The sequence below is a fragment of the Electrona antarctica genome (genome assembly GCF_951216825.1).
Source record: "Electrona antarctica genome assembly, chromosome: 2".
NCBI classification, from domain to species: domain Eukaryota; kingdom Metazoa; phylum Chordata; class Actinopteri; order Myctophiformes; family Myctophidae; genus Electrona; species Electrona antarctica.
The window spans coordinates 42,198,799-42,219,507 of record NC_136807.1 but is presented as its reverse complement, the minus strand read 5'-3'; the positions used below and the strand labels follow the sequence as shown (position 1 = coordinate 42,219,507).

The following is a 20,709-nucleotide window of genomic DNA, read 5'->3' as shown; positions in this document are numbered from 1 at the left end:
CGCCCTCTAGATCAATTATAACTATGGTCCCAGTTGAGAGGGTCTAAATCTGCTATTTCTGGTGTGAGACACTGCTTGCCAACTAAGTATAAATCCGGATGTAGGTTAAAGTAACTTTGTAACACTGTTTTTGTGACACTGCATAATGAAATTAATGCTCAGACGTACAGTATACTGTTGGGGAAGAGTTTGTAAGTTTTTGTATACTAGATGACTTATAATGTGCTTGACTGATGATCGGCCAGAATAAGCAGATCCTCCATTAGATAGAATACGATGAGCCGTGATTGGAGTCTCCTTCCACCTGATCTCCATAAGTTACAACTACACAGTGAGTAAACTTAATGTACAAGTGTAAGTGGCTAGATTAACATTGAGGATTTTACTGTGCAACAACTCTCTGTAAATCTGCAGACCGTCTCAAAACTAATGAACACATTGAGAATCCCATGAGGAGATTCTCATTTAGGATATCAAGTGTTGCAGCGTTGGAGACACCTTTAATGTCGACGAGCGCTTATAAACTCAAAGAGCCACGTAACCTCTGAAGGATGGATGCCATGCCCCCCCCCCCCCCCTCTCTCTCTCTCTCCGTCTCTGATGTCCATCTACAGTATTATTATGTAGTAGTACATGATCAGAAAGCACTGCTATGACCTATTCATCAGAGCTGGGGCCATCAGGCAGCTGTTTTAGGGGCTGAAGAACTGAGACCATAGTAAAGGAGTCAGGGAGGAGAAGAGTGGGTGATAGGCCCCATTTACACTGGCAGACAAATCTAGCCTGAATCAGATCTGTGCCACATCAAGATTGAAATCCGATTGGTTTAAATGGTCACATGACTCATTTAAACAAATCAGATTCCAATCTGGATGTGGCTCAGATCTGATTCAGGCTGGATTTGGCTGCCAGTGTAAATGGGGCCTTAAGGGACTCAAGGTTGGAGTGTTAACCACATGAACCCTAGTGTCCCTATTCTGGCCGTGTCATAAAAGAGAAACATTTGGTGAAAATAGCCGACAAGCTCACAACGCGCCAAAACGCGTTGTGAGCTTGTACATTGGCTATTTTCGACAACGAGATTTGGTGTAGAGCGGGGAAAAAGGAAGGGGCCATGTACAGATCCCTGGACGACTGCGGTCAACAAAGTATATAGGGGTTTAAGTGGTTTAAGGGGTAGCAAACGCTGCAGCAATCCTTTCTCCCTCTCCCTCTTTTATCTATCATCTATCATTTTTGCTCTCTCTCTCTCTCTCTCTCTCTTTTCATCTCTTGCTCTTTCTCTTTATCCACCTATCTCCCTCCCACTCTCTCTAAGCGGGATAGGGATTTAGCGGATCATAGCTCGGACTCGGGTGAGCCGATGTTCTGGTAGCCCGTCTTGGTGCTGGTGCCGTAGTTGGTGTTGGTCATCTCGGTGGTTCCCCCGGGGCCCAGGTACTGGCGCTGGGCGGGCATGGGGGAGGGCGCCTCGCTGGGGATCTTGCCGAGGATGAAGCGCTGCTCGTTCTCCTCCTCCAGGTTGGAGATGTCCTTGTTCATCATGCCCTTGCGGTAGGAGACGGACAGCTTGTTGGAGCCGTCCGACCACAGGTTGAAGTGGCGGGCGAAGAAGACGATGGGCAGCGGCAGCAGAGCCGACACGATGAGGGCATAGGCCATGCCGAGAGCCCAGGGAGGGTAGCTCATGAAACGCTCCGCGCCCTGCCAGAGACAGACAGAGAGGAGACAACTGATTCATTGCTGCTATTTGTCTTAACCCATTTAGGCCTGACGTCGAAATAGAAAAAAATAAGTCTTATGAAAGAATATATATTCAAAGATTTGTGCCGCATTTTCACGATTTTTCAAAAATAGCAGACCTACAAGCTCATAGCGCGCCACTCGGTGGCGCGCTATGAGCTTGTAGATCTGCTATTTTTCAATAGCTAAAGTATAACATAATGCTTAGTTAAAACACCAAAAGGGGTTCCCGCACAGAATGGGTTAAAAGGTTTGATGCTGCGTTCACACGGGCAGATGCAAAACTACAGTCTACCATTCATTGTCAATGGAAGCCAGCGACATGAAGATGCAAAGATGCATCCGACTTTTGTAGCTGCAGGAAAAGCTACAGCAGCTACAAATACACAGTGTACCTTTGCATCTTTGTATCTTTTGCATCTGCCTGTATGAACGCAGTATTATACTAACCTAACCCTGCCTACATGCATACTGTATATATAACTATTCCTAACAGCAAGACATTTCCATGGTTTTATAAGCTAGTTTTTCTAAGTTGCAATGTGTTTACACAATTCCTTGTTCCCTTTTAATTATACATCATTTTTTATTTGTTCATTCATTTTAACGAGAATTGAGAAAGGATGGAGGGCAGGAGGGATAGGGGGAAGAGAAAGAGAGGAATTTATATGTTCTTATTATAATAAAATATAATGAAAGGAAAGAAGATAAAAAGTAAGGACCGAACATTAAAAAGATACGAGTTCCACTATAAGTCATTGAATTGGAGCCATGTTTGAACATGACTGGCGAGCATTGATTATGGAATCATCTTTAAGCTCTGGAATCAAGCTCTCTCTCTCTCTCTCTCACACACACGCACACGCACACGTACACACACGCACGCACGCACGCACGCACGCACGCACGCACGCACGCACGCACGCACGCACGCACGCACGCACGCACGCACGCACGCACGCACGCACGCACGCACGCACGCACGCGCGCGCGCGCACGCACACACACACACACACACACACACACACACACACACACACACACACACACACACACACACACACACACACACACACACACACACACACACTGACCTCTGCCTCCACCCAGGCATTGTAGCCTGCCGGGCTGACAGCCATCTCAATGACAGTGGCAACGATGAGCACCACCAGGATGGCTGGGGACACGTACTTCCACATGTAGAAGTAGAACCTGTGGGGTGTGAAGCCCAGCATGTCCTCTAGGTCCTGCATGAACCTGGGAGAGAGAGAGAGAGAGAGAGAGAGAGAGAGAGAGAGAGAGAGAGAGAGAGAGAGAGAGAGAGGCAAGCCGTTTTAACATTTAATAGCTAGACTGGATGTGTATAGAGCGTCGCAGTCCCGCCTCCTACCCTGGACCAGGAAATTAAACCCAATGCATTTTCCTCATAGACATTTCTGCGGACAAAGCCAACTCGAGTCGTGACAACTCATGACAACACAAACAATATTTTGGACCAAACAAATAATTAGAAAGAAGAAAAAAACGGCAGGTTACAACACTAAAATCTAAAATCTAAAATCCACATTATGGATATCTACAATGAATTCTTACTAGGAGAAACTACCATTTCAGATATCTGCAATACAATTCGTACTAGGAGAAACTACCATTTAATATATCTACAATGCAATTCTTACTAGGAGAAACTGCCATTTCAGATATCCAAAATTAAGAAAACATTCCAGACATCCATAACTACATTTTGTATATCCAAAAATACATTGTGACTAGTAGAAACCTAATTATGGATATCCACAATTCATATTATGACTAGTACAAATTTTGGATATCTGAAATGGTAGTTTCTCCTAGTATCAATTGCATTGTAGATGTGCGAAATAGTAGTTTCTCCTAGTAAGAATTCAATTGTAGATATCCAGAATGTTGATTCTAGATATCCAGAATGCAGTTACAGATATCTGAAACTAAAAGCCCCATACACATGAATGGGAAACGTGACGTCATTCCTCCTAGGAAGAATGAGGTTATGGATATCTGAAATGACAGTTGTTGATAGGAGGAATGTCATTGTAGATATCCAAAACGTTAATTGTTACTAGGAAGAACTGAATTCTAGATATCTTGAAATACAATTTCTACTAGTAAGAATGTTACTATGGATATCTTTAATTACAATTATTATTACTAGTGAGAATGCAGTTTTGACTAGGAGAAATGTGGTTTTGGATATCTAAAACATATATTACAGACAGGAGCGTGGTTCGATTAAAAGTTAAAACGGCTTGCCATAGAGAGGGGGCATGAAATAAAGAAACATGAACATTTTCATGTCAAGGACACCCAGAATTATCTGTATTTGGCCGCGGACCCCCATCTGAAAATATGTTGTTCCAGGGACCACCCAGAAGCAAACATTTGAGTTAAAGGCATTCGCTCTGAAAGAATATATATTCAAAGATTTGTGCCACATTTTCATGATTTTTCAAAAATAGCAGATCTACAAGCTTGTATCGCTGCACTCGGTGGCGCGCTATGAGCTTGTAGATCTGCTATTTTTCAACAGCTAAAGTATAACCCCCCTTTCCCTCGTTTATCCTTTTATCTTTTTAACCCTGTACTGTTGTATCTGTTATGTTTTGGTTTGTTTTTTCTTAATAAAGTCTGTTCTTAGTGTTCCTATGTAAAGCGCTTTGGGTATTTAGAAAAGCGCTATATAAATTTTAGCTATTATTATTATTATTATTATTATTATAACATAATGCCCGAAACACCAAAAGGGGTTCCCGTCCTGAATGAGTTATATGTGTTAGGAAGTCTAATCCAGTCCGGTCTGGTCTGGTCTGGTCCAGTGCAGCACCATTACCTCTTAGTGCCGTAGATCCACGCCACAGAGATGTTCTCCAGGAAGACCACTATAGTGAGAGGCAGACCAGCTGAATAGTCATCAAACATGGCGACAAAGTAGTTCCCCGAGCGCTGCACGAACAGCAGGCCTAGAAAGAAGGCTATGATGCAGCAGCCCACTGCGGGAGAGAGGGACACAACATGTTATGATCCTGAATGCATGTGTGAGGGCCATAGTCTATCACTGGTCAACATTATGGTAGCATTTTACTGTGCCAGATTGGAGAAATCTAACCTAAGAAAGAATCGCCAACACAAATCAACACATACTGTATATATATATAGTATAGTCCAATTAACACTGAGTTTGAATGTCTCTTGAATCTCTGTTCAAGACTCTAACTTTAAAGCTGCAATCTTTCTCTATGCTAGGCTAAAAACCTGCTTTGGCAGACGAGATAATAGACTTTGAGCTTCATACAAAACCTCCTACACCACCTCCAGTTATAATTATATTCGAACAAACAAAGAGGTAGGAGCGCACACCAATAGTGGGGAGGTGCTGACTGCGGGAGACAAAACTTGAAAAAAGAAATACCCTGAAGAGGGCAATTTGGTGCCGAAACATTGGTTTATTAAAAGTTTCTTGCATCGTGACTACGAGCTGTGCGACCTCTACTTCTTTTTTCAAGTTATAATTATATTAATATACCATATAGATTGGATGTTTCATTCCCACAAACGTTATGGATTTAACATGCTTGTAGTACCGTATTCCATATGTATTACAGACAAAGAATATCCACTACATTGTGTGCCGTGCATACTGTGACATGATATCGTCCTCACCACAGAGGAGCTCCTTGCGTATCTTGAAGGCGTCCAGGATGGGTGTGGTGATGCCGGTCATGGTGCCAATCATGCTGCCCAGGCCCAGATTGATTAGCATGAAGAAGAACATGACCGACCAGAAGGGGCTGCCAGGGAAATGCGTCATGGCCTCTGTAAAGGCGATGAAGGCCAGGCCAGTGCCCTGCACCGCCTGAGGGAGGCAGAATAATATATTTAAATCTCCACAAATGGGCATAAAAGGGACACAGACAGACAGACAGATGGGTATAAGGGTGCTCTGACAACGGGAACAACTGGTATTGCATAACTGGGTGGGACATACTGGGTGGGACAACTTGCATCGTTCACGACTTGAACGATGCAAGTGTTGTTGATCTAAACAAAAAACTATAAAATTGTCTGTCTTAAAACGGCACTATTGTCACTATTTTAATGAATAAAATGTTCTGTGCTCCAAACAGACAGACAGATCTACACACAAAGCCCTTTATTGTGAGCGCTTAGCACTGCTCAAAAAATTAAGCACTTGCTCAGGAAACCAGGTTCAAATCCGGTTTAGAAGTACATAGTGCAGCTTTAATGAATCCATCTGTACACTCTCTAGAGTGGAAATCACACAGAGGATTTTAATTCTTAATGCTTAATGCCTGATTGAATACTGTGCCAAAAATAGCCGATCTACAACGCGCCTGCGACACGCTGTGAACTGGGCTATTTCCGACACCCACACACAACCAAGCATAAAATGACTTGTCTTAGTAATACTGGATCTCTTTTCTACTAGCCCCTCCTTAACATTTTTGGTAGTTTTATTTGTTGACAAAATTGTCAGTTAGAAATTGTCATTTATTTAGTTTCTGCAGCTTCATAGCTTAGTTTTATTTAGATTTTGTGAGTGAAAAAAGGGTAGTCGACGAACATTTTTCGTCATAGTTTTAATCTACAAAATGAACCCTGCCATTAACCGTGACAAACACATTCACTCCTGCTGACCTTGTTGAGCTCATCCTCCAGAATACAGGAGTCCAGACCCAGATCTTCAAAGCTGCCCTCTTTGACTGTCTTGATGACTCCGTACATCTCGGCGTAATCCTGGGTGGACAGGTGGGAGAAGTTGATGTGAGGTGGGATGAGGTCTCGGCTTAACACACCCGTGTTCAGGTAGCCCAGTATCTTCTCTGCGTTCCTGCGCAGAGAAAGTCGAAGAAGGCAAGGGGGGGGGGGGGGGGGGGGGGAATGCATGCATCATGGTTATGGACGGTACAAACACTTGTTATAGGATAGGGCATAACAGTGCAGCCATTTGTAGTGCCACAGTTATAAAACCATAGTTATAATACATCTAGAGCAGGGGTTCTCTACTCTACCTGGGGGTCGCGACCCCTCTGGGGGTCGCCAAATTATTTTGGGGGGTCCCCAGATTATTAAAAGAAAAAAAAATAACTTTGCAACTGAATAGCTGGAAAATGGAAATTAAGAGTTTACATAGTACACATAGTACATGCATAAACTTTCCTTATGATTATATCTGGTTGCAGTGTTTATTTATGATGTATTTTCTCTATTAAGGTTATTGTAGCAGTCAATTTGTATTGGGGGGGTTGTGAGACAACAGCCCAAAACGTTGAGAACCCCTGATCTAGAGCAGACAGCCCCACCCCCCAGCTATTCATTTCAATTAAATTTGCTTACCGGCGCATGAAGCACGCGGAAGAACGCTCTACTTCCACATTTTCCTTCATTTGAGCACCAAAATTTGGTGCTCAAATGCAGAAGACTTCAGCGTTGAGCACCATATAGTTTTCCCAAAATATTTATATAAATTATTTTAAACGTAAAACCAAGCCATCCAGGAAATGGCCCATGAGTCATGACCATAACATTTGAATATTTAATTGTATTAATTTAGAATATATACTATATTCTCCCCAATTTAGTAATTATGCCAATTCATTCCTCCCTCCCCAGTACCCACACATACTTGTGTGTTGTCACTGCTGTTGTATGCTACTGGCTCAACTGCCAGTGAGGGGCCCCCACCGGGAGGAGGCTTTCGTCCTACTCCTCCCGCCCAACATAATGCAGTTTAGGAGGCCTTGGGCTAAGAGTGTAGATTTCCCAAATTCAAGTTGTAAGCAAGTTGTACATGACTGTAAGCCCAGGGATAACATAGCCTCCTTGTAAACGCTGCGCTAATATGTCTTAGCCCAGGGCTGAGTGCAGTGTGGCTATTGCAATTGCCGAGTTCCAATTATGTATAAATCATTATTCATTAACATATTAACATTCCGTTCCATCCGCTTCCCATTCTGTCTCGGTTTAAAATGCAAGCCCAGGTGACCATGCACATTTACATTTTGTACTACAAGGTACTCACTCGACCACACATTTCTCATTCATGATATTGGCCTTGAAGCCCAGCACGGCAAACACCACGAGTGTAGCTAAAATGGAGGTGACAAAGTTGATGACTGAGACCAGTGCTGCATCAAAGTGGCAGTTGTTGTCTCGCTTGTTGTAGCTGGAGAACGCGATGACACCTCCAAAGCCCAAGCCCAGGGCAAAGAAGACCTGAGTGGCTGCTTCTCTCCACACCTGGGGTTCTAACATTTTCTCCAGCTGAACAGAGGGAACAGAGAGAAAAGGTAATTTAATGGCCACATTATTACAGTAAGGTCAAGCGTTATGCTTGCGTTTAGGATTTGGGTCAGCAATATCTACTTGATGTCACATTTTACCCTTTCAAACATAATTACAATTATTCACAATGTATAATTACGTATTGCATAACACAAATACATTGAAAGGTCAATGCTTCTCTCACAGAAATAATTATTTTGGCAAAGCATGTCTGCATTTTCAAACAGGCTGGGGTCATATACAAGACCCTACATGGACTGTGCCCGCCCCCCCCTAAGTGAATTAATTAAACGAAAGCCCGATAGGGGAATCAGTACCAGAGCAACCACTCGAGGAGACTGCGAAGTGTCGCAACTGTGCTATATCCGGTGTATTTACGTCCATGTGACCCATTAATATGCATTGTCCTGTCCAAATAAACAAATAAAGTAAAGTATTATATGCAACTATACAAATCCACCACAAGAGGGAGACAACAGCCAAGCTTTCATCATACCAGTAACCATACAAAACGATAGTAATGACTAATGACACATTGATTTTCCTACAAGAAGCTCTAAATGACAGATTAAGCACAGAGGCTGAAGCTATCATTCACTCACGCCTCAATTCCTTGCAGTGTTAGTTAAATATGTCAGATCTCGAATGCGTTGTTAGCACAAAGTAATTAATGGATTGATGGACAACACGTTCTCAAAACATAGTATGACAATTCATGGTCAATTAACCATAAAATAATGTATAATGATTCCAGAAGGATGAGGACACCGGGAGCAGCACGGAGCATACCTCTACATACAAATTGGTTATACCATTTTATTCCTTAAAATTAGTGATCCAGTGGTTGCCACCATTGGTGTGTGAATGTGGGAAGTGAGGACGCTGGCGTCGACTGTTCGCCGCTTCACCTCCCAATGTATGAATGAATGGACCATCCATTGTAAAGTGCTTTGAGTAAGCACATGCTTACTCAATAATAATGCAATCCATTATTATTATTATTATTATTATTAGTGCTAGATTGCAGCATTGATATACAATTAAAAGCATAATAATTATTCTTCCATATCACTTATTGTGATTAATTACAGTACTGTGATGATAGCGATTTTCACATTTCAGACTCGGCGAACCGTAAGGATTTAGTATACAATGCTTTTTATGTACAGACATAGCCCTTTGAGGGAACATCTTCCCAAGTAATGCAGAGGCAGCCTTGTTTAGCTATGGCACTGGCAGTACAGTCAACACAACCCTCTTTCTTAGATTCCTCAGAAGATGGACGGTTCATTTGTTGGCTGCGTTCCTCTCACCTTAGGAGTGAACATGTGAGCTGTGTTCCTCTCACCTTAGGAGTGAACATGTGAGCTGCGTTCCTCTCACCTTAGGAGTGAACATGTGAGCTGCGTTCCTCTCACCTTAGGAGTGAACATGTGAGCTGCGTTCCTCTCACCTTAGGAGTGAACATGTGAGCTGCGTTCCTCTCACCTTAGGAGTGAACATGTGAGCTGCGTTCCTCTCACCTTAGGAGTGAACATGTGAGCTGTGTTCCTCTCACCTTAGGAGTGAACATGTGAGCTGTGTTCCTCTCACCTTAGGAGTGAACATGTGAGCTGTGTTCCTCTCACCTTAGGAGTGAACATGTGAGCTGCGTTCCTCTCACCTTAGGAGTGAACATGTGAGCTGTGTTCCTCTCACCTTAGGAGTGAACATGTGAGCTGCGTTCCTCTCACCTTAGGAGTGAACATGTGAGCTGCGTTCCTCTCACCTTAGGAGTGAACATGTGAGCTGTGTTCCTCTCACCTTAGGAGTGAACATGTGAGCTGCGTTCCTCTCACCTTAGGAGTGAACATGTGAGCTGTGTTCCTCTCACCTTAGGAGTGAACATGTGAGCTGTGTTCCTCTCACCTTAGGAGTGAACATGTGAGCTGCGTTCCTCTCACCTTAGGAGTGAACATGTGAGCTGCGTTCCTCTCACCTTAGGAGTGAACATGTGAGCTGTGTTCCTCTCACCTTAGGAGTGAACATGTGAGCTGCGTTCCTCTCACCTTAGGAGTGAACATGTGAGCGATGCCATCCACTGCTCCCTTGAGCATCAGGCCTCGAACCAGGAAACAGAAGAGCACAACGTAAGGGAAGAGAGAACTGAAGTACATCACCTGAAAGATGGAGAGAGAGAGAGAGAGAGAGAGAGAGACACACACACACACACACACACACACACACACACACACACAGAAGGTCAGATGGAGAGGGAAAGAGTCAAGCACATCAGACACTGTTGCCATGGACACCACCCGTCTGCAGCCTCACACATGGCAGGCACAGATGAACACACGCACACACGCATGCACGCATGCACGCACGCACGCACGCACGCACGCACGCACGCACGCACGCACGCACGCACGCACGCACGCACGCACGCACGCACGCACGCACGCACGCACGCACGCACGCACGCACGCACACACACACACACACACACACACACACACACACACAGTGACAGCCATGTCCTTGCTTTGTGTCCTGATATCTGTGAATCCTTTAGGTTTGGAGAGCAGACAAAGACTTTATTGTGTATCTTTCTGTTAAAATGTGGTCTGGATGGAGTGCCGCTGTGATACAGTATGTGACTCATTCCCTGGATTGAGATCACAGGACGTTGTTGCAGTTTATTTGCCAAACAAAGAATGTCCGCATGCGCATCGCTTCAAAAAGCTCATTAATGTTGCATGCCTCTCTCTCCCATAACATCAATGAGATCCAAAAATAGAGCAGTGGTGAAGATATGCTTCAGCACCTGACCTCTGACCAGCAGAGCATTAGGAAAGTCAAAAACTAATCCACTGATGAGAGTTAAATATGGATTATGCGTGCGTCCGTGCGTGTGTGAATTACACGCATGCTTGCATAATATCGCGTACATAGTCATACACAAACTAACAAATAAACAAACACGCACGCACGCACACCACGCAAAGTCCTGACATCACTCTCGCTTATCCCCTGGTTTGCGGAAGTAATTTCTCAATGGAGAATAACATTGGGTCATCTTAAAATCATCCCATATAAGCACTGTGGTCCAAACATAAACATACTGTCTCAGCGATATTGTCGGGGAGGTGTCTCTGTATCGTTTACAGTCAATCACTCATATTTGATACAGTCTGTTTCTAGCAAAATCTTTACTAATTCGGCACCAGTAACATTAGCGTTTTCTCGCAGTCAGTTGATTCTTCATATCCATATGAGTGAATCCGCCGGGATCATTTGTTTACCGGGTAGGATGTGAAATTACGTCAGACCTCGGCGCTCTATAGAGCTTCACACAGGCTCAGAATCCCCTGCTGTGGGACAAGGGAAACCCTGTACTGTACCTTCCCAGAGGACTGGATGCCCTTGATGACGGCCAGACAGACAATGATCCAGGCAGCGAGCAGTGACAGGGTCATCCTCCAGTTCAGGCCACCAGTGTCGTCAATGGAGCTGGTGATGTTGAGGGTCTGACGGTACCAGAAGTAGGTGGTCGCTGAGCTTTTCTCGCACTCTGGCTCCACGACTACAAGGAGGTATAAAGGTATATCAAAACTATAGAAATGTAACAAATAATCACATATACAACAGATCTAATAAGACAACATACTGGAAAACACCAGACACGTATTATTTCCTGGAAAGAGATACCGAAAAGAGAACATCCAATCAGTTGATGCATAAATTATTTTTATTTATTTTTTACGTTCATCAGTCAATTGCACCCAGGCCACAGTCAAGTTGAATGTCATTGGAGCTCCCCAACTGCTTTCATAACAATAAAAACAGCATGCATGCTAATTATGTAACCATGTCACATTCTGTGTATCTATTCTCCGCCTCTCTTGGCAGGCTACCAGCTGCCGGAAAGCCTGGTTACTTGCACTGTGGGCTGGGTCGTAGCCTTTAACAGGCCTCTGGTAGCAGAGCTGCCATTTCCAATAATGTATGGAGGCGAGGCATCCTAGGACTGGCTCTGGAGTCAGCACAACACCAACTGTCCTTTCATTCCAGGTCTGAGCATATGCTGCTCGACTGTGAACCAAGCTGCTCCAATACATAGGTGATTTCTGCAACTTCAGGAGCCGTGCTGCAATTACAATTTATTGTAGAACACCATACTGATTTTAGTTAAGCTTTTAATGAGGCTGTTTTGTCTGTCTGTCTGTGAATACTGTAGGTACGTCTGTAAATACTGTATGTATGTATGTATGTATGTACTGTTCTGTATATGTATGTTTTAGAGATGCCCAGATCGATCGGACAAGCAATTGAGTATAGTATATGATCCAGGAATTACGATAATCATTTCTAGTCCCCCCCAACACATCACGCACGCACGCACGCACGCACGCACGCACGCACGCACGCACGCACGCACGCACGCACGCACGCACGCACGCACGCACGCACGCACGCACATACGCATGCACGCACGCACATACATACACACATTTGTATCCTCTGTGTGTATCTTGTAGCCCTGTATCTCAAAGTGAAGTTGTTACCACTGTAAAACATGACTTCTTGGATAGACCACTGGAATAATAAATGGTCATCAATACTACATCTCAAATATGCAGTAGGCCTACTAACCTTTGTAACCAAGCTGTTGCTGTTGTCCTCTCAAATTGATCAAAACATGTCAGAGAGGGTTAATTGTGATAGATTACCTAGACTAATTGCTAGACAGTACTAATCTAAATCTAAACTAGTTTCAACCTGTGGATTTTGTTGTGTTTTCATACATTCTTTGTTCTGCTGTTTAAGGGATCATGTCCACAGAAAGTATTTATTTTATTTATTATTTTCTGCTGCCAGTGCCCGTCTGCCATGCATTCCTATGGTAAATAAAGATGCGCTGGAGCAATGCTCTTCCCAGCGCCGAGCATCATGCTTTAGCTGCTAAAGCATGAGGCTCTCGGCGTCCATCGCTTTTGGCAGAGCGCCCTGGGCGCTTCAAGCAGCAAATATTTCATTTCATTTGGAGAGGAGTGCCCCTCATCAATGTCATGTTTGATCCTCCGGGCTGTCTCTGACAACTCGGTCATTTACAACGTGACATTGAATTGTTACCACAACGATGAGAGGTCCATGTGAACAGTTGTCTCAGCTAGGAAGGCTATCTGTGCTAATAATAACTCAGATGAGAGGACGTTCGAGGCGAGCACCGTCATCATGGTTTGAGCGTTGTGTCATAAAGCGCTCATAAAACCCTTTTGTGTAGACACGGACCCTAACACAGCTCTGTGTTATATGGACTCACTGGCTTGGCTTCCATTCCTCCTGATGGGGCATTCAGCCCAGGGTAACGGGTACTGGAAGGACTGGAAGAAATAGAAGATACTCCAGCCGATGATCACGTTGTAGTACAGGCCCACGAAACCACAGACCTGGAGGGGGTGAGGAATGACAAGAAACGTCTTTGTCTACCACAAGTGGGATGCAAAAAGAAAACAAGTACGGTACATGGGATGCAAAAAGAAAACCATCATGGGACTCAAAAACAAACAATATGTATTATATCTTTGCAGTGAATGTCCACAGCCGTTAAACCGTCACAGCTCACATGCTGTGCTCCCAGCTTAAGTGTGTATGAATTATTGAGGTGTGTTCCTTCGGAAGCCTGGGTTCTAGCCTTCTACGAGGAGGTATTTATAGCTTCTGAACCTCCCCGTTTCCACATCCTAGACATCACAGGCCTCACTGCCCCACGCTTGGCCTCTGACTCCTTGCTTCTCAAAGTGACTGATAAGATCAGAACTGATCAGATTCTGTAAATTAGTAGGTCAATTACAAACTGGATCATCCAGTAACTCACTCTGACTGACTAGCTCACCAAGTGGCAGACTGAGACAAGTCTTTTACTTACACATTATCGCGCGATGGTGTCAACTATTTTATTATGTTTTTGGCTTTGAACATTGGAACATATTAATTACAGACATATTTAATCATTTTAGACTTTCAAAAAAAGTCATAGAGTGTTTTTCTCCCTGACTATCATAAAATATGTGCCACTGAACAGCAGACTGTTACAGCCACGAGGAGCTGCCACTAGATGACTGATGGACATGTCTAAATCTTAGACTAAATGGGAAAGGAAGAAATGTGAGTTTCTGAATTGTACTCGGCACAGTCATCATGTGAAATGTCACAAAGCCTCGTCTTTCAGGGACTTTATACACTTTGCATGTCTTGTATGTCTTCCATAAAGCTAAATTAGAGCTCAGGGTAGTCCTTACCATCAGGCTGGAGACCCCAATGCCTCCTAACTGTGGGTAGACGTAATTCCACACCCCGATACTGCCACGCCGTATCCTCTGACCCACTGCCAGCTCCAGGAAGAACAGAGGGATGCCGATCAGGATGAGGAGAATGGTGTAAGGCACCAGGTACGCACCTGTGACACAGGAGGATGGAGGGAAGGATTCAGTCTTTAAATGTTCTGATGAATTGAAAATGGAGGACCCTGATGTAAACACGTCTAGTGCTTTTTCGGTGTCGTTACTGTCGTAGTAGCAGTTTTTGTATTGACTTTCGTTTGAAATGTACCCATTCCACATACTGCGAAATAAAAATATCAATCAATCAATCAGTGAACAGACAATATAAAGGAAAGGCAAAATCGAATACTGATGAAACACATTTCTGTCCTGCATAAACTGACAATACAATTATTTGCCAGTACAGTGAATTAATGTGTTATGATGAGACAGACGGTACAGTTATTATGCTCATCCAAATATAGTTATCATCATTATTAAATTGTTTTCATTGATTATTTAGGTTTCAACAACAACAATACAGACATACATACATACATAATACAGTAATACAAAACCAAAAAAATGAATAAAATCACTTCTAATACAGATTGTCACTTCCCATACAGAAATTGTCCATCTAGTAATTCACCATCCTATACCTAATACCTAGCCTAATACCTGTGTCATCACATCTCCGACCCAGCGTTGATGTGATGGAGAATGGCCACATATATATGCCACAACATATGGCAGAGAGTGGCTGGAGCCTGATGGCACCTGGAGCAAGTCGTATCGACATCTGGGCAGATCTCAGCAACAGCAAGTCTGCTCCAGGCGTGTAGCGTGGATCAAATGATTGACTGGGCAAATTAGCATCGCGGACCATTTAAAACAAAGGCGGCTTGCATGTTGTAGTTTGCTACTGAAGAGACATTTGCTTGCACAAGGGCTGCCAAAGTAGGCTATCTTTAGTTATTTTGGACCCTACGCCGGTGGTCTGCTCTTAGAAATGTGTAACCTGGAGGCGCCCGCTGGCCAAGTGGTCCAGGCACTTGCCACATATAGGCTTTGGCTTGACAGCGTATCGCGTGTTCGAGTCCCGTTCCTGACGACCTTTGCTGCATGTCTCTCCCCTTCTCTCTCTTTCCTGTCCATCTTTACGTGATACTATCAATAAAGGCAGAAAGGTAAAAAAAGAAAAAAAGAAAAGTGTAACCTTTGAAACACTTTGAACTGAAGTAGTTCATGAGTCATGAACTACTTCAGTTCAAAGTGTTTCAAAGGTTACACTTCATCATCATCATCTGCATCAGTCATGAATCATGACTGATGCAGATGATGATGATGAATGTAATCTTTTAACTGCCAGTTGCCAAGAATCATCAGGGATTTCTAGTCCCATATCATTACACCATGACTACGGTCCAGTGATGAGGATGCCATCTCTTGAATATCACTATATAGTTTGCTCACCATCCCCCATCCAAATAACGATAATATTATATAATCTATAAAGAAAACCAAAATCAAAACAAGTACCCATGTATATTGAAGCCCACTGAGCACATGAAATGCGATCAAAACCTAATCCTCTGACTCAGTGTCTATTTTTGGTATCAATTCTATCTGTCCACCACTAGTCTATTGTCATCATCTCTACCCTCCCTCTGATAGTCTTTCTCCCTCCCTCCCTCCCTCCCTGCCTCCCTCTCTCTCTCTCTCTCTCTCTCTCTCTCTCTCTCTCTCTCTCACACACACACACACACACACACACACACACACACACACACACACACACACACACACACACACACACACACACACACACACACACACACACACACAACCCAACACTTTCTCTTGCCCTCTCCCCTCACTTTGTCTCTGTTATCACCTGTCTTCTATTTTGCCAAAACTGCCACCTCTCCTCTTCCTTTTTTTGTTTACTGCAGTGGGACTGAAAGCAGCAGGCTCTCTAACAGACAACATGTCATGTCCATAGTCTGCTTACGTCAAGACACGGAGAGTAAGGCACCATGGCGATAAAACTAATCCAAGGCAGGCGAGAGTACTGGACAGCACTGTTGTCTCATGATGACTCTAGCACACCACCAGGGATGTGCCTGAATCAGACAGAAAACTTGGTGGCTAGCTATATTGCAGTTAAAGGTAGACATAGGAAAGGAGACATAGGAAAGGGTGGGGTAAAGGGTGGGGTATGAAAGAGGGCGAGAGAGAGAGAGAGAGAGAGAGAGAGAGAGAGAGAGATGGGTATCATAGTCACTATAGGACAAGCCCAGACTAGTACAGTATTCAGTATCCCACAAGGCTTCTTGGTGTTAAAGGACGACTTCACCCATTTTCAACCTAATTGGTCCTCACTGCTGCTCATGATAAAATGGTGCTATTTCTTTCTACTCTGTTTGTGTCTCAGAGGTGGAATCTGGACCACAGAAATCCGCCTACCAGTGGCATCATCATAGGCAGTCCTTTTAAGTTTAACAAATTGACCCATTTTACTGTGAACATACAGTACACATACAATGTAGACAGAAAACACACAATTTGGCATATGGCTATGCACACAAGTGCATACGCACATGCACATGTCTGTAGCCTACACATGTTGCAGAGCTAACTGGTACATTTATTCAACTAACTTTGTTACCTATGTGGGGTTGGGCCACTCATAATTCCAACCTCCCATTATTCTGACGTCCCAATAGGCAAATGTTAGGTCAGTGTGAGGTTAGGATTAGCGGGCCAGTCAGACCAACAGAATAATGGCCAAAATGTCCATGCTGACAGCTGAATTTCCTCCATCGTCACCACTATATATATATTCCACACCAGTGATAATGCCAAGTAGATAAGCCTGAGAAACCATGCAAGCTAAGTGTAATGTCCCGGAAACTAACCCGGGTCTCCCACACGGAACGCCAACATCTTGGGGACTGCCCACAAGTCAGACATCCCGTTAGTCAGACCTGCGCAGCCGTGGCTCCCGGCATGCGTGGCGAGTTACAAGTAATCCGTGCTGGGGGTTAAAAATGACCCGTGGCTTCCTGTGAGGTTAGGGTTAGGTTAGGCATAGTGTTAGTAATGGTCGGACCAATAATACCAACATCTTAACCACTAAGCCAAAGGGATAACTCGGGGGAGACATTAGACTTTTAGGCCATCAGGCGGAGGTTGTTGTAAGCCACTCTGCTACACTCACCCCTCTTTTGACCCACGGGGAAACCCAATCCGAGTCACTGCACCATTGTAACGTCTAGGATTCAAACCCGGGTCTCCCACGTGTAAAGCCGACATCTTAACCACTAATCCAAAGGTAACTCTATTTTTCCCTGCAACTCGGGGGAGATATTAGACTTGTAGGACATCAGGCTGAGGTTGTGAGACACTCTGCTTCACTAACTCCCCTTTTGACCTCCTCCCACAGGGAAATCCAAAGCCAAAGGGAATTCCCTGTAACTCTGGGGAGATATTGGATATTTTAGGCCATCAGGCTGAGGTTATGACTAGAGCTACATAAGCAGATTTTAATTAAAATGAATCCTGGCCTCTGTGTGTCCTCCTCAGTGCATGCATAACCAATACTACTTAACTACCTAAACTCTAATCTGTAAAAAAGGGGGGAAAGTGCTGAGGAAACAAGCCCTGTCAGCCCTGAGATGATTACAACTGATTGCACCATCAGCTGACATGAGGTGTTGGCTGTTCTGACTAATAGCAGCCAATTAATCAAAGGGCTTGGAGACTATTACTGCCATCGGGTAGGTGGTCCAATACAGTGCCGTCGCTATGTACAGTATACGTGCAATACGCACTGTGCGTGCATAGGGCAACATGCCGAGGGGGGCAACAAAATTTGCCAAAAAGTGCCATAATAACAATTTTCTCCGCGGCTCCGCCACGTATTAACAAGCGGCCGTGTGTGTGTCCTCACAAACGGCGGAAATAGCCGATCTGAATGAGGAAACGCAGCGCTCTCATCGGGAGGGGGGGGGGGCAGCACAAATATCCTATGAGTACATTGAGTAGGGCAACCAAATGGTCAGCTTTGTCCCTGGTCCAATACATTATGCCTATAATAAATTCCCCAAATGTAACCAAATGGCCATAAGGTTACCAGGTATAGTAAGAGTCAATTTGACAATTAATACACACTACGTATGTACCTGTTTGTTTCTGTCATCAGTAAAATCTTATAGTCACATTATAGACACTGCTTATATTATTTTCTGAAATGTATCTCTAATTCGCACGCACGCACGCACGCACGCACGCACGCACGCACGCACGCACGCACGCACGCACGCACACACACACACACACACACACTCACTTGCCTGTGTAGGCCTAACCCTATGCCAACTACAAAACTAGCTGTGGGACTACAGTACTCAATGAATACTAACTGACTGCACTTCACATTAAGGAAATGAGAGCTAAATTGACTGAAATGACTGGAGCGTTTCTCTGTAATCTGACACAAATGCAATTTCCATCACATGAAGCAGCAGCATTGAATGTCAAGGCAATCACCAACACCAGTGGGCATTTTCAATCACATCCCGTTCCAGCACCATGGCACGTGTACTGTACGCAACAATATTCATCACTATGCCATCAGTTTCTCATCAAATGAAAACAGAAAACAACTTAACTTCTTCTTAATGAACACTTACACATGGCCCACTGATGTCAATAGGTTTTCAATGTAATGGGACCCAGGGGTGGTCTTTTAGATGGGTCCCAGGGACATTTTATGAGTCATACTGTACTTCAACAATGTTAGAGTACAGTACTGAGTACAGCATTGCATCCCAGGACCCCCAGAGGGTGACATTGATTGCTTCATTTCTCAATACCCAGAATCTCGGCCACTCGCTCACTCACACTCGCTCACTCCAGCATGGTGGTGTTACGGTGAAATTGGTGACCTGCTGAAATATGTGACAATCATGTAGAGTAGACAATCACATAATGTCACATAATGGCCGAACGTAAATCATTTATTAGCAGAGTTCAATTATATAGCGGTATTTAGCCAAGGTATTTAAAGGCCCTCCATGTAAGTTATGTGTAGTCCACAAGATGGTCACATATTTCACTGTAACACCCCCATGCTGGAGTGACCGAGTGTAAGTGAGTGAGTGGCCGAGATTTTGGGTATTGGAATTAACCTTAAGGATGCAGGATGCAGGCTATTTGCATCACTGGCCCCTTGTATTATGTCTGCCTATTTGACTAGCCTAATCCATTTTTTAAAGTGGCAGTACATGTATGTGTGTGTGTGTGTGTGTGTGTGTGTGTGTGTGTGTGTGTGTGTGTGTGTGTGTGTGTGTGTGTGTGTGTGTGTGTGTGTGTGTGTGTGTGTGTGTGTGTGTCTTACATAAGATGGGATCCACTCGTAATGGCGCATTGGTCCGACAACGTGGCTTTGCATGTGGTTAGGGTTAGGGACAGGGTTAGTAATGGGGCGAGTCGGACCAACACGTCATTGGAATAATGACGCTGTACTGTACTGCAACCTATTTCCTACTAATGTACTGATTCAGAAAACCTACACAATCGTATACTGTAACTGTATGTAGGACTTTAAGGTTTCTGGGTTTGACATACAACAAACTGCCCTACCTAAATAGAGCTAAATCATCTGACCTAAATAGCATACCGTATGCATTTGCTAAGCATAGACCCTAACCTGTGTACCCCCGGATATCCTACCTCCACCGTTCTTCTGGCACAGGTAGGGGAACCTCCAGACATTGCCCAGGCCTACAGAGAAGCCCACCTGGGCAAGGATGTACTCCAGCTTGTTGTTCCAGGCCGGTCGACCATCGTCCACGTCGGGGTCAGGGGAAGGCAGCAGGCCCTTTCCTGGGGCGATGGCCCCCGGGCTGAGGCCCATGCTCATCTGACTGCTCTTATAGTCCATGGGTTGTTCCAAGGCCAGCAGGTCAGCCACCGACTCAGTGACGGGTTCATTGCTGTGCTCCTTCTGGGTCACTTTGCTGTTCTTCGGCATGGCGGCGAACGAGCAACTCCTCAAAAGGGTAGAGGTGACGGAGGGAAAGAGAGTGCAGAGCGGGGGAGAGGAGGGATGTTCCAGACAGGTACACGTGTGCTTTGTCCTAAACCTGTAAGAAAGGAAGGATTGGAAGGTGTCAGAATGAGCAGCTGGCAGAATAAAATAGACTAGAATACTTTACTGGGAATTATGCAATCACAACAGTGTCACGAAAAGCCGACCAAAATGGAAACAACCTTCAGCTCTTTTGTTTGATGTTTTCATTATTAATAAGTCAAA

General features: G+C 44.3%; 1 protein-coding gene across 1 annotated transcript; it reads right to left on the bottom strand.

The window, feature by feature from the left end:
• Window positions 1-1,338: 1,338 nt before the first annotated feature.
• slc6a17 (solute carrier family 6 member 17) lies at window positions 1,339-20,427 on the bottom strand (the record flags this gene model as incomplete). The annotated part of the gene is made up of 11 exons (XM_079493003.1): window positions 1,339-1,704; window positions 2,838-3,000; window positions 4,610-4,769; window positions 5,440-5,632; window positions 6,436-6,628; window positions 7,820-8,061; window positions 10,131-10,241; window positions 11,466-11,647; window positions 13,388-13,514; window positions 14,367-14,524; window positions 20,127-20,427. 11 exons carry the CDS (start codon window positions 20,425-20,427, stop codon window positions 1,339-1,341), a joined length of 2,196 nt encoding a protein of 731 aa, XP_079349129.1.
• Window positions 20,428-20,709: the final 282 nt, after the last annotated feature.